The sequence below is a fragment of the Oncorhynchus clarkii genome, chromosome 33, assembly GCF_045791955.1.
Source record: "Oncorhynchus clarkii lewisi isolate Uvic-CL-2024 chromosome 33, UVic_Ocla_1.0, whole genome shotgun sequence".
Classification (NCBI taxonomy): domain Eukaryota; kingdom Metazoa; phylum Chordata; class Actinopteri; order Salmoniformes; family Salmonidae; genus Oncorhynchus; species Oncorhynchus clarkii.
Window position 1 is genome coordinate 22031059 of NC_092179.1, and position 15141 is coordinate 22046199.

At 38.9% G+C, this 15141-nt stretch overlaps 1 gene segment (V, D, J or C); it reads left to right on the forward strand.

Moving 5' to 3' along the window:
- The first annotated feature begins 1091 nt into the window (after positions 1 to 1091).
- Positions 1092 to 3381, forward strand: LOC139392718 (Ig kappa-b4 chain C region-like). The segment is given in 3 exon segments: positions 1092 to 1236; positions 1650 to 1748; positions 2801 to 3381. Coding segments are annotated over 3 exon segments (432 nt in total).
- The last annotated feature ends 11760 nt before the right edge of the window (positions 3382 to 15141 follow it).

The following is a 15141-nucleotide window of genomic DNA, read 5'->3' on the forward strand; positions in this document are numbered from 1 at the left end:
GCTGTTTAATCAGCTTCTTGATTTGTCACACCTGTCACGTGAATGGATTATATTGGCAAAAGATAAATGCTCACTAACAGGGATGCTACTAACTTGTGCACAACAATTGAGAGAATTATGCTTGTTGAGCGTACGGAACATTTCTGGGATCTTTTATTTCAGCTCATATGTTGCATTGATATATTTGTTCATTCTATGGTATCAACCATGACGATTATGAAGATGATGATGGTCATCTGATCTGAATGATTTCAAACCATATTGTCACATCACAGTTGACCTCATCTAGTTACCAGTGTTCCATTTCACTCTCTCCCCCTAAGCACCTGCAGCAGGTCCCAGCTGTAGCAACACAATCACTGAGCAGTCTGAATGAGGAAGGTTTTTGTATGGCTCTGTATCACTGTGTGAACAAATGTTTACTATTGATATGTGTATAACTCTGACAGTAGTAATCTCCTGCATCTTCAGCCTGGACTCCACTGATAATCAGAGTGAAGTCACTCCCAGATCCACTGCCACTGAATCTAGATGGAGTCCCAGACTGAAGTGTTGTAGTATAGTAAATAAGTAGTTTAGGAGCTCCTCCAGGTTTCTGTTGATACCAGGCTAAACATGGTTTACCTGAACTCCAACAGTTAGTTTGCACATCAATGCTGGCTTTACAGTTCAGAGAGACTATCTCTCCTGGGAGAACAGTTTTCACTGTAGGAGTCTGAGTCACTGTGATCTGTCCTCTGGATTCTGAAACAGAGAGAAAACGGATAATTGTACCAGGAATTAAAACAATCTTAAAAATATTTCAGTTCACTCAAATTGTTTACTTTTCATTATTCAAATGTAAAACTCCTATATATTTTGTACCTTCAATGTAGAAAACAAGTGTCCAGATGAAGATGGTGATAAAAGTCATGGTTGTTGTGGGTTCTGTTGTCATGAAGGACAACTCTCAGTCATGGGGTGTTAAACTCACAGGGATATAAATGCTCTTAGAGTAGCGGGGCGGATGCATTATGCAAATTAATGTTTCAAATCTATTTTTTTCAGTTTCCAAGTAGGCTCAATTAATTAGAATGTATTTTATACTGATTGTGCTATCTTTAATAACATCAAACAGCAACTGTTTACTCAGATCACTAATGTATGGTACCTTTTATGTCACACCACCTTCATATTGTTATTCTGATGATGATCAGATATAATGAACTGTCTGTTCACTCATGCTTGGTCTCTCATGTAAGTTCCTCTAATCAGTTAGTGAACACTTCTCTAAACTAAAGCTGGTAGGATTCCTCTGGTAGTGTTGTCTGTCCTCTGTGACTTTACCACCACTGTTAAATGTGAGATCAACATGTTTAATAAAGGAATATACAACATGGATCACTATCACTACTGCTGCTGCTGTTGTCTTTCATATGGACAATATGGTGGAATACTAGCAACACTGATCTAATGCTGGACTGTATCTACAGACTAGGAGAACACCTGATACACAGAGGAAGGAAAAAATACTATTATCTGGATTTAAGATACAATTCATATTTATATTATCTAGAAACAGCTAATATGAAGTGTTTGTTCTACCTGGAAGATGTTAAAGTGTATTAGTGTTGATTATGATTCTCTATACGTGATCTTCACTGTAACAGCTGCAGCATCACAACACAGAGAGGTTTTTGTACCAGCAGTAATAGTGATTGTATCACTGTGGAGGACTTTTGGTAGTGGCACCAGACTTGATGTTGGAAGTAAGTAACACCAAATTAACTGTTTTATTCACATTTTTATGTCATGTTTCAATTTCTCTAAACATTTAACCTCAATATTGAGGATTTAAATACAAAAAATACACAAGGCCAGCAGTACAAGGCCTTCACAGACTATGGTCAATTAGAATATAAATGTTATTACATCTAATCAAATTTGACTTGCATTTTTGAAAGATGTTAGAGATTAGCCTACATCTTAGACTAGTTGTATGAATAAACACACGGCACCGAGTCGAAACTATACAATCAACAGTAGGTTTAAAAAAAGAAACAATAAACACTTCCTTTCAAATGTAGAAGATAAAACAATATTTGGCAAGTCTTCATACCATATTAGAGTTAGATATTTGAACCACAGTCTGAAGAAATTCAGCTTCCCCAATAGTCAGAAGGTTTTTGTACCAGCGGTAATAGGGATTGTATCACTGTGGTACACTTTTGGTAGCGGAACCAGACTAGATGTTGGAAGTAAGTAACAAGCTCTCTTCATATTTCTTTCTGATTACATTTTTTTTTTACTTGCTTAAATATACTACGATTTTATAAATCTTTATTTTAAATACATTGCATTTTTCTATTGTTTTACACGGAGTCTTTCAAATAATATTTTATTCAATCAAAATGTTAAATAGTAGGATTTTTTGTATCTGATTTGTTTGAGAGCAGACTTTATAACTCTTAAAGTGTTGGTTATTGCGGTTATTGTTGCTTTGTGAAAGAGTCTTATGTTTGTATACAACCTCTGGATTATCTTGATATACTGTAGATGTTCTGAGTATTCTGATCAGAAACAATCCTAAAATATCTGACATAATAGTAACGCTAAAGTTAACCACTTACACTTGACTCATATTGTTCATAATTCTGCTTTGTATATCTATCATATTATGTTTTGTGTTTTCTTCAAACCTTTACCAATCTAACTATATTATATTTAAAAGGCATTTCCAAATCAATGTATTTGTATGTCTATTGCTTTTATAAATCTTTTAGACATAGTAGTTGCAGTTGATGTCTTCTGTTTGTTCCAGGTAACAGTGCCCCCACCCTCACCGTCCTGCCCCCCTCTAGTGAGGAGCTGTCAAGTACAACAACAGCCACACTGACGTGTCTGGCCAACAAGGGCTTCCCCTCAGACTGGACCATGAGCTGGAAAGTGGACGGGACCAACAAGAACCAGGAGACCAGTCCCGGGGTCCTGGAGAAGGATGGTCTGTACAGCTGGAGCAGCACCCTGACTCTCACTGGCCAGGAGTGGACCAAGGCAGGAGAGGTGACCTGTGAAGCCCAGCAGAAATCCCAGAATCCGGTCACTAAGACCCTGAGGAAGGCTGACTGTTCTGGATAGGACCCCTCAGTCACACACCCCTGTGGAGAGAGGCTGCTGGTTCCTCTGCTTTGACTCTGTTCTGAGATCAGATGTTCTCTGTCTTATTGATCTCTGACATGTAGACAAACAGAGGGCTTTGCTTGAGTTCATGTGTCAATCATCTCTGTAGACTGAGGCTGTATCATTGTTAGATTTGATGTGTTCTGTTTTATTACAATTAGATGCTGTAGGAATGTTTGCTTTGATGAATACATTAAATTAAAGATTTCCCTTTGGAACAAATATTTTCATTGTCTCTTTAAATAAACCCAAATAGACTTTAATCTTACATGTTGTTGAATGATACAGCAACATTCATAAAGCCAGATTCACAGTTTCATAGAAACTATCAGATCTAAACCTCATTGTTTAGTTATTTATGTTCTAAGCAAATCGTCATCAACCAGTTGTTCATACTAACACAATATACTACTATTTTCACAGGAGAGGTCTAGATACTACAATGTTAACAGATTAACAGGAGAGGTCTAGATACTACAATGTTAACAGATTAACAGGAGAGGTCTAGATACTACAATGTTATCAGATTAACAGGAGAGGTCTAGATACTACAATGTTAACAGATTAACAGGAGATGTCTAGATACTACAATGTTAACAGATTAACAGGAGAGGTCTAGATACTACAATGTTAACAGATTAACAGGAGAGGTCTAGATACTACAATGTTAACAGATTAACAGGAGAGGTCTAGATACTACAATGTTAACAGATTAACAGGAGAGGTCTAGATACTACAATGCTAACAGATTAACAGGAGAGGTCTAGATACTACAATGTTAACAGATTAACAGGAGAGGTCTAGTTACTACAATGTTAACAGATTAACAGGAGAGGTCTAGATACTACAATGTTAACAGATTAACAGGAGAGGTGTAGTTACTACAATGCTAACAGATTAACAGGAGAGGTCTAGATACTACAATGTTAACAGATTAACAGGAGAGGTGTAGTTACTACAATGCTAACAGATTAACAGGAGAGGTCTAGATACTACAATGTTAACAGATTAACAGGAGAGGTCTAGATACTACAATGTTAACAGATTAACAGGAGAGATCTAGCCACATGTAGTAGATGGAACTCCTTATTCATCTTTCTTGGAGCAGTTTTTAACATGCTTGATATATAGACTTAGTCTAATGCATTTGAACATTTGATCGATATGTCTGGCTCTCACCAATATGATCGTTCATGTATTTTGCTTAAATTCAATACATTTGTCCACTTAATATTAAAACCATCACATCTTCAAGATAGAGTCTTCTCCACCTCCAACCCCCTGGGAACAGAGTGAACATCTGGTGACATTGCTGCTCTATTCTGGGACAAGCAGAACCACCCAGCCCTGTCTATGTAAATCTCAGTTTCACTCCCATAGCTACCAGTCTAGCAGTTGAACAGTTTCACTACCTGAAATACCCTGTACTAGGTCAGATGTGAGGGAGTGGATTGGTTTTAACCTCTATGGTGGAATCAGGGAGAGGGACATAAATGATATGGCACCATGGAATTAATTACAGATAAAATGGGTATTATACTTCATGTAGATAGTGTATGTAGTGCAGAGGAGGCTGGTGGGAGGAGCAATAGGAGCATGGCATAATTGTAATGGCTGGAATGGAATCAATTCAACACAACATGCATTCTATTTCAGCCAATATGATGAGCCTGTCCTTCCAATAGCTCCTCCCATCTGTAGAGTACATGTGTCTGATGTTTGAGCCTAGCATGATTTCTCATTAACAGATGTAATAGTCAGTAACCTGCTCATCAAAATAGTTAATATAATGTTAGAAGATCACATCCATTTAAATCAGACATTTGGTTGAGGTCCATATGAGGACTTGCTTTGGGGGGCTGAAGTGATTGTAACTTTGAATTAATGTTGAGGTCATAACACCTTTTGTTTAACTTCTGTAGATATTGCTTTGCGTTTGGACAGGAATTGTGTTTAAAAACATACAAAGTATTTACAGAAGAAGAAGAAGAACCATATAGGCCTATTTCCATTTTAGAATAAATGTTTTTGTATACCACATCAGCATAGTTTAGAAGATACTTGCCAATTATTACACCAATGTTTTTGTTTAATAATTTTTAATGATGTAATGATATGTTATTGCTGACGCCACCAATTGTGCAAGTTCTCCCACTTTAAAAATACTTATTTTCCACCATAATTTGCAAATAAATTCATAAAAAATCCTACAATGTGATTTTCTGGATTTTTTTTCTCATTTTGTCTGTCATAGTTGAAGTGTACCTATGATGACAATTACAGGCCTCTCTCATATTTTTAAGTGGGAGAATTTGCACAATTGGTGGCTGACTAAATACTTTTTTCTCCCACTGTAAATGTTATTGGTCAATTTGTAAAACATTTTTTTTTTTAAATCATCTATATGCGGATGATACTATTATGTACTATTATGTAACAGCCCTGACTGCTGACCTAGCTGTGACAGTGGGATTTTGCAGCTGTGCAGAAAGCCCTTTCTGATTTAAAACTCATACTTAACGCGGGCAAAACCAAATACATATAGTTTTCATGTTCTCGTAAGATTGTCTCAGATTGATTACATCTTCACTCATTAGATGGTTCTATAATCCCTGCATACAAATACCTTTTGTAATTCAGATTGACAAGGATTTAACGTTTGAAAACATATGAATGAGCTTGATATGAAGCTAAGATTTAAAGTGGGCTTTTTCTTTTACAGAAACAGATCTTGACACATTTTAGAGTGGCCTTGAATTGTCCCCAGCACAAGGTGCACCTGTGTAATGATCATGCTGTTTAATCAGCTTCTTGATATGCCACACCTGTCAGGTGGATGGATCATCTTGGCAGAGGAGAAATGCTCACTAACAGAGATGTAAACACATTTGCGTCATTTTTTGTTGTTGTTGAAATATAAGCTTTTTGTGCGTACGGAACAATTCTGGGATCTTTCATTTCAGCTCATGAAACACTTTACATGTTGCGTTCATGTTTTTGTTCGGTGTATAACAAACAACTGGGTCGCCTCCATAGAAACAGAGCAAAAAGATGGGCTAGGACCATTTTTTCTCCACTTTCTCCTCTTACATTTTAGGGTATCTGAGGGGTAATAGAAACTTATTTTGACTTGTTGAAACAAAGTTAAGTAGATTTTCGGATTCCTTTCTCTGCATGATGAACGAGTGGATTACTCAAATCGATCAGCGCGCCACCACTATTACTTTTACAACTACTAGTCTTAGCACCTGTAACTTATCATGGATGATTTTAAATGTAGTGTTTCATCCACTAATGTTTGAAGAATGATGCCAACAAGAAAAGGAGGAGCAGGATATTAAATAAATGAAACAAGAAGAAGAGCAAGTGGACCAGCAACCTGGGGCTAGCATTAACGTTAGTCATGCAGAAATCAGTAACGTTAGCGCTGCTATAGACGACAGAATAGTGAATTAGGAAGCTAGCTACATCAAGACCGACCAACTGGGCAGTGAAGTGCATTCTGGAATGGCTGTCAGAAAAGGGGATAAACATCTGTAATACCCATGTAAAAAGAAGTATAGAGTATAGAGTTTATTTGATTTGTAATGTTGTTAATGCATTTTTCTTAAGCAATGTTTCTTAATTAATGTACAAGTGAATAGGTTGGTTAACTTTTAAATGTGTTTCTCACTTATCTTGTTAAGTATTGGCCAATGAGGTAGCTTGTTAAGTTGTGGCCAATGGGATAGTGGACCTGGTTAACAGGAGGCCTGGGAAAAAGGTAGTGGAAGATGTAGAGGAGAAACGTGATCGGCGTTGGTGAAGAAAAACGACTAAAGGAGACGATAAAGAGAGAACAAAAACACACCTCCAGAGTTTTGAAGGGAAATCATGATTTTATTTTTTTATAAAAGAGTATTATTATTTTGTTAATGGGGCGGCAGGTAGCCTAGTGGTTAGAGCGTTGGACTAGCAAGATTGAATCCCAGAGCTGACAAGACATCTGTCGTTCTGCCCCTGAACAAGGCGGTTAACCCACTGTTCCTAGGTCATCATTGAAAACAAGAATTTGTTCTTGACTGACTTGCCTAGTTAAATAAAGGTCAAATTAAAATGAAGACTTATTGGAGACTGAAGTTGCCTTTGCAATGTGGAGACATTGGACATCCTCGAGGTTAGCCTATCATCGTGTGAGACCTGGAGAGAATTGCTTGTGGACGATTGACGAGTTTGGGTTTCACAGGGATGTCTGTGGCTGCTACGGAGTTTTGGTAGCAGTGTTTGCTGTGGATCTTGTCCTCACATCGATTGAGGACACCTGCACAGAACTACTATACTTTGCTGAGGCAATATCTACGAGTAGTGAGTAACCACAAATGGGAGTACTTTGGAACTTTATGTATGCATGTCGTCATTGTTTTAGCTCCAATGTTCGCCAATGGTTTAAGCAAAATTGCCATTTTTGGACATTGGTTGTGCATGGGGGTTTATTCTTTTGATTTATTTTGATGTGGTACATTGAAAATGTGATTAAAACGTCACTTGACAAACAGTGTTAGTGAATGTAGCATCACGTTTTGTTGAGAAATGCATGGTTTGGGAAATAATATATATATATATATATATTTATGCTGGTAAGCCTTTGTATAAAGGCAATAATATACTCGAGGCCATATGTTTTGACACAGATCATGTTCTTCGCCTCGTGGCTATGACGATATCACAGGAATGATAAAAATGTCATAACACATGGCCTCATGCATTATTGCATAGCCTAATTGTTTTGCTTCTTACTCGCATTTGGACTGGTAATAGCTCCCATTTGGCCTGTGTACCGCCATTGTCAACCAGACAAATTACAAATATAATCTACACTCACATGTCTCTATCTTGTTGACTGTACCTAAGGCCCTTACTGCTGTGTTACTGAGCTGTGTTAAAAAAAACTTTCTAGGAGGTCCTCTCTTTGAATGAGTAGCTAGGATAGACTGTAGACTGACTACTGTAGCTAGGGTAGACTGTAGACTGACTACTCTAACTAGGGTAGACTGTAGACTGACTACTGTAGCTAGGGTAGACTGTAGACTGACTACTGTAGCTAGGGTAGACTGTAGACTGACTACTGTAGCTAGGATAGACTGTAGACTGACTACTGTAGCTAGGGTAAAAACTATGGTGGACAATGAAGTGTGGTGGGCTGTTGTTATATAAATATTCATACACATAGCTCATATAAACAAAGACATTCCGTCGTAAGAACACATACACCCAGCCATAAGACTGACCCCCTCTTCCTTATATAAACACACATCTCATCTCCCTCTAACTGGCCGGTCCCAAGAGCAAAGAACTTTTGCTGTGCACCAATGGGGCCCGCTCTGGCTAGAGCAAGGCCCGCCTCCAACCCTCCGACCAGTCAAGAAGACCGAAACGACAAGACTCCACCTACTTTATTCTATGTATAAAAATGTATGTAACCATTGTATAGGCCTCTTTTTCACCTGGCTCCTTGACGAGTTATGTGAACTAGGTCCGTGCACGTAAAACTGCGGGACAAGATATCTCTGACTCATTAAAACTGTCTTTTGTTACAACTGAAATCCACTCTGTCCAGCGTCCGTGATTTGGTCTCAACTCTCCAGTATTTGAACACTAACACTGTCAATGTTTTGACCCCCAGATGCACTACACCTCTATAAAGAATTCTTGCCTTCTCAATGTGTGCATTTCTGTTTTTAAACTGTAGTGCGTTGTGTTTTATGTTGTAATTGTGTGTAAAACTTTGTGTGCTGCTGTTTTGACCAGGTATCTCTTGTAAAATAGATGTTTAATCTCAATTAGACTAATCTGGGAAAATAGTCAAATTAAATAAAAATAAAAAATAAATGCTTTTCAAAACGTCTAACTTTTATAAGTGAACTTTCAGGCCATGACAAATATAACTAGTCTCAACCTTGATAACAAAGATAATGATGATGATTATGATGGGGAACATGTGATCTGAATGATACTTTCTAAACATATTCAAAAATGACCTCTACTGATCAGTGTTCCTTGTCACTGTCTCTTCCCCCTCAGCACCTGCAGTAGGTCCCAGCTGTATCAGTACAGTCACTGTGCAGTCTGACTGAGGGAGGTTTTTGTACGACTCTGTATCACTGTGGACCAAAAGGTGCTACCAAGCCAGTTTGTGTGTACACTCTGACAGTAGTAATCTCCTGCATCTTCAGCCTGGACTCCACTGATGGTCAGAGTGAAGTCACTACCAGATCCACTGCCACTGAATCTAGATGGAGTCCCAGAACGGAGTGTGTTCCCTGGAAGCATCATGAGTTTGGGTTTTTCTCCTTGTTTCTGTTGGTACCAGGAAAGACACTGATGGTTCCATGACTGACCATTGTAACAATTACTATGCACATTACTGCTGGCTTTACAGATCATAGAGACTTTCTGTCCTGGGAGAACAGTTTCCACTGTAGGAGTCTGTGTCACAACATACTGTCCTCTGGATTCTGAAACAGAGACATTTAAGAATTGTTCATTAAACTGTGTTTGTTTTGTCTACATGTTCATGAATCTCAATCTTTTTCGAGACAGAGGCAATTTACATTTAATATTTCGATAAGAAAAATAATTTGCAGATCATGATATTCAATAGTCTTACCCTGAATTAAGAACATCAATATCCACAAGAATCTCCTAATCAAAGTCATTGTTGAAGTTCTGTTGTCATGAAGGACAGCTCTCAGTCATGAAGTGTTCAACTCTCACAGGGCTATAAACACTCCCAGACCACTGAAGCATGTGCTGCCAATGCAAAGTATCTTATATGTAAATTGTCTTCCTGGACAGTCCAATTTTATTAATACCTGTTGTGTGATGTAGACACATGATAACTATGTTACTGGTTTCTGATATAAGTGCTGAATGGGGACTGATACATTAATTGTAGACATCTACAAATGGAGCATATTGTTATTACTGTGTTATTATAACAGATAGTATCTTTCTGTGTCTCTCCAGTGGTCAGGGTTAATAACTGCAGTCTGTGTGTGGACTGATGCTGCTGACTGATTGATCTAAAGGGGAGATCTCCAGAGCTCTGACTTCTCCAGTCTCCTGCTTCACCTGCTGCTCTCTGGAACTACCACAGTGGTGCGAAGGAGGATGTCTGGGTAGTGTTTAGGGGCTTTATTGTATATGTTTTAATCATCTTGATTAAATTCTAACTATTCAAAACACAAGTGATCTTTAGGGTTTTGATCATTGTATATCTCTAATTCAGATTGGTTGATGGTTTTCCTTGAGTTAACCAACAGAGTCAACATGTAGTTAATGGTCAGGAGAAATATTAGGTGATCAGTTATGATCTATGGTCTTCTAGACATAGCTCTAGTTTGACTATTGTTGTTCAGCTCTACTAGACACTGATTCAGCTGCCCGCAACTCCTTTTCCACCCAGCAGTGAAACAGAGGAGTCATTGTCAGTCCTTTTGAGTTTTGAACCTGACAAAGTCATGTTAGCATGTATTAGTTATCTTGTTAGAGCTTTTGTGCAGAATCCACTGCTCTGTTTCAGGTGCAACGTTCATGGTCATGTTGTAGCAGTGTGTAGGAGGGAAATTCCAAGATGTGGGAAGTGTGCAGGAGGGCATGGGACAGAGGATTGTGTAGTTTGGCTGGATAAAGTTGTGTAAACAGTAGGGGTTCTCCTATTGCTGGACATCAGAGGTGTCCGGTGTGAGAGAGGCAGGTTGAAGTGGTCAGAGTAGCGCAGAGGGTGTCTGTCACATGCTGCGGCAGCGAAGAAAGAGGAGGAGGATGGGTGAAGGGTGAGTGATACTGAGAGGATCCCAGTGAGTAGTAGATTTGTGCCAGCACAGAGGGATAGGCCAGCGAGTGAGTTATGCTTCAGTAAGGTTGTCTTCTTAGCGTTCATAGCAATGGTTATCAACTGTACCACAGAAATGGAATATAAACTACAGAGAATGGCTGTTGTGGTGGCAGCTGCAGAGAAGTATTTAGGTAAACGAGATTTGACTTCAGAAGAGTTACAGGGTGTGTTTAGGGGAGGTGTCCCGTCCTCCCAGGTCGTTGGCATGGTGCAGGAGCAGATAGGGTCAAAGTAGTGGAATGGGGGAGTGTTATGTTTTTTGTAACAGTATTTTTTATTGGAATTTCACAATTTTCACCCATATTTAGAGATACAACAACGGAGACAAAGCAACAAAAAAAAACAGCACTCACTTACACATACCTACGTATATATATATACACACATACATACTGTACAGACACACACACACGCCCATACATACGTACACCATTTTCCTCTTCCCGCTCGGTGCTTCTCTCACCCCATCACCATCATTGCGTCTCTCAATACATACATTTTAAACAAACTTACAAACAGAAACAAATTCTACTTTGTAGAACTGGTCTGTTTTAGAATGCAATGTACATGTCAGATATTCCAGAGGCACCCATTCAAATAGTATCTTATGCCAATCTTTAATAGAAGGAACCTTATCACTAATCCACTGTAAAAGGATGTTTTTCCTCGCTGCGAAGGTAAGGATGTTGTAAAGCCTCCTTTTACCCACATAAGTAACCTGCCTACCAGGGAGACCTAACAGTAAAGAAACTGGGTCCAATTCTAGATCAACCCCTAGGATCTTTTCAATTTCTTGCAGAACACCAGACCAGTATCTTTGTATTTTGGTACATGACCATAAACAATGTGTTAGGGTGCTCTGCGATTTGGGGATATATGCAATCTGTGTATTATTCTTAATTGGATTGCTCTAGTACGATTACATATAGATATTGTTTTTGCATATCTCCAAATGTCCTCCCACATCTCTTCGTCAATAGTAACAGACAATTCTTTCTCCCACACTTGTTTCACCCTCTGTGTGTTGACAGCAGAAAAGGACCTTAAAGTATCATAAGTATCATAAAGCATTCTTTCGATGACAGACACATCAGGGTTACCAATTAAGGTGGTGCTCTTCAGAATATAATGTCTTACTTGTAGGAAGCGGAAAAAGTCCTGCTTTGTGAGTCGATATTTCTCGACCATCTGCTCAAATGACAATAAAATCTTATCAGCAAATAAGTCATTTAGTCTGCTTATGCCCTTATTAAGCCAAAAGTTAAAGCCAGCATCCAGCCATCCTGGACTAAAATCTGGGTTGTTAAGAATTGGGGTAAGAGCAGAGGTTAGTTTGGACCTTCCCAGGAAGCGTTGAACTGACCTCCATACTTTGAGTGTGTTAAGTGTAACGGGATTATTGCAGTGAACTTCTACAGACTTGAAACTTCTGAAAAATAAAAGATCCTGTAAGGGGTATTTTGAAAGAGAAGTCTCAATGTCTAACCAAATAGAGGAGTCATCATTTGTGATCCAGTCAGAAACATAACAAAGGTGGGCACACCATTGATAGAACCTGATATTGGGCAGGTCCAAGCCGCCCATAGAACTTGGCAGCTGCAATATTGCCATCTTAAGTCTTGGCTTGCGTTTACTCCATATAATGGAACAGCCATCCATTTACATCCTTTATCACCTTATTGGAGAGTAGTACTTGGATTATTTGGATTGGGTAAAGTAGTCTAGGTAAAATGTTCATTTTCAAGAGGGATATTCTAGCCAACCAAGAAATCGGGAGAGAGTTCCAGCGCTCCAGATCCTGTCTTATTGTATCAAACAAGGGAACAAAATTGGCTTTGTACATTTGCTGGAATTTAGGAGTTACAAATATACCCAGATACATGAAACCTGAGGGAGACCATTTAAAAGGGAAGGGGGAGAAGTATTAGGTACAGAGTGCAGGCTACCAAGTGGCATAGCCTCTGACTTAGTTAGGTTAATCTTGTAGCCTGAGAATTTGCTGAATAATTCAATAATATTAATAAGAGATGTAATTGAAGTCTCGGGACTAGAGATGAATATCAGGACATCATCAACATACAAACTTATTTTATGGTGAACATCACCAATGAGCAGCCCCTGTATAGCAGGCGTTACCCTGATGGCCTCGGCCAGTGGTTCCATAACGAGTGCAAAGAGGAGAGGGGACAAAGAACAGCCCTGTCTGGTACCTCTGTGTATAGAGAAGCTATTTGACCGTAGTCCATTAGTAAGGACAGCAGCCTGAGGATCATCATATAAAACTTTCACCCATTTTATAAAGTTGTCCCCTAGACCGAATTTATTTAGAGCAAATAATAGGTAAGACCCCTCCACACGATCAAATGCTTTCTCAGCATCTAGGGAGAGCACAAGACCATCCATAGCACTTTGTTGGTAGGCTTGAATTACATTAAGAAGCCGCCTGACATTGTTGCATGACTTTACGGCCCTTAATGAAGCCAGTTTTGTCTCCTTTGACAATTAGTGGCAGTGAGTCCTGGGTAGTGGGTTTTAATGTGTAGGTGGTAGCTGAAGAGAAGTACCTGGGAGTACTAGATTTTACTGCAGACGAGTTAATAGGGTGGTGATTTTTATTTTATGAAATAGTGGTAAATACAATGCTTTCGGAAAGTATTCAGTCCCTTTGACCTTTTGTTAGGTTACAGACTAATTCTAAAATTGATTACATTGTTTTTTCTTCATCAATATACACACAATACCCCATAATGACAAACCCCATTCCACTAAGTTTAGATAAAAATAATATCATGCAATGAAAATGATATTCACCTGAAGTGATTGTACTGCTCGATCATTGGCAATGACCTGAAGTACTGAGTAGGGTGTTGATGCCAACCATAGCTTTCCACCAGCACCGTACCATCCTCCAGTCCAACCAGCTGTGTGATGTGAGATCAATAAAAGTAGTACCAATCATGTTGGAGGTCAATTAAATAATCAACACGTGTTTAGGTTTTACATACCAAGTGTTGCCATCGATTCCTTGTAGAGACGCCATACTGCTGCTTTTGTCACATGGGATGGCAGCAGCTTTCCACTAAAGAGTTTGTGTTCTGGGTGGCGTCCTGGTAACACTATTGCGTTATCCTCTGCATAGTTGTTGATGATGTTCACCACATGCTGCAAGTCCTCGTGCTTCAGGTGTAACCTGTGCTTGCTTGGGCCAGCTCTCTTTTTGATGGGAGGCATTAGACCATTCTCCTTGTATGACTGGTGGAGGAGAGTCAGGCATGTTCTACTGATGCTGAACGACAAGTTCCAGATACAAATATTTAAGCATTATTATACAATAGATGCAAAATGGTATTCTGAGATATCATTACACACAGTTCATACACGTAATAATGTAATAACTAGCAATGCGAAATGACATTCTGAGAAAACATCACTAACGTTACACACACTTCATACATGTAAATTAATCTACAATGTCTTCAATGAAAATGTTTTTACCTAAATCAGGGATTTCCTCATCGTCTGATTCATTTTCAGAGTCAGAGAGAGTCAACATGGCACGAATGTCCTCCAGGAAGTAGTTGATAAGAGAATTATGTTCTCCAGGTACATCACCCAATTGAATTATATTACTCTCAGTCTGAAAAACAGAATTTGTAAGATCCTGGTCGAATGAAAACAGACAGAGGCCCAGTCTACCACAGTTAAATGTTTATTCACGGGAACGTTCTGAAGTCAAGAATACAAATCAATTCATTTTATACTGACTTCTCACTCCCACACATACACATCCATACGCACACACACACACACACACACACACACACACACACACACACACACACACACACACACAAACAGACGCACACACATGTCCTTCTACACTGTCTGTCTCACTACCCTGCCGACAGAGATAGTGACCTTGTCCTGGAGACGTACTCCCCGTTCTCTCCCAAAGCTCTAGTCAGGTCGGCACCGAGCTCAGACAGTCTGTGTTTATAATACCATAAAGACATATTGTTTTACCCTAATTCTGACAAGGACTACACATTTATTGATTATGATTTTATACGTTCTAATCAATTCCATACAATTATATGTTTCAGGAC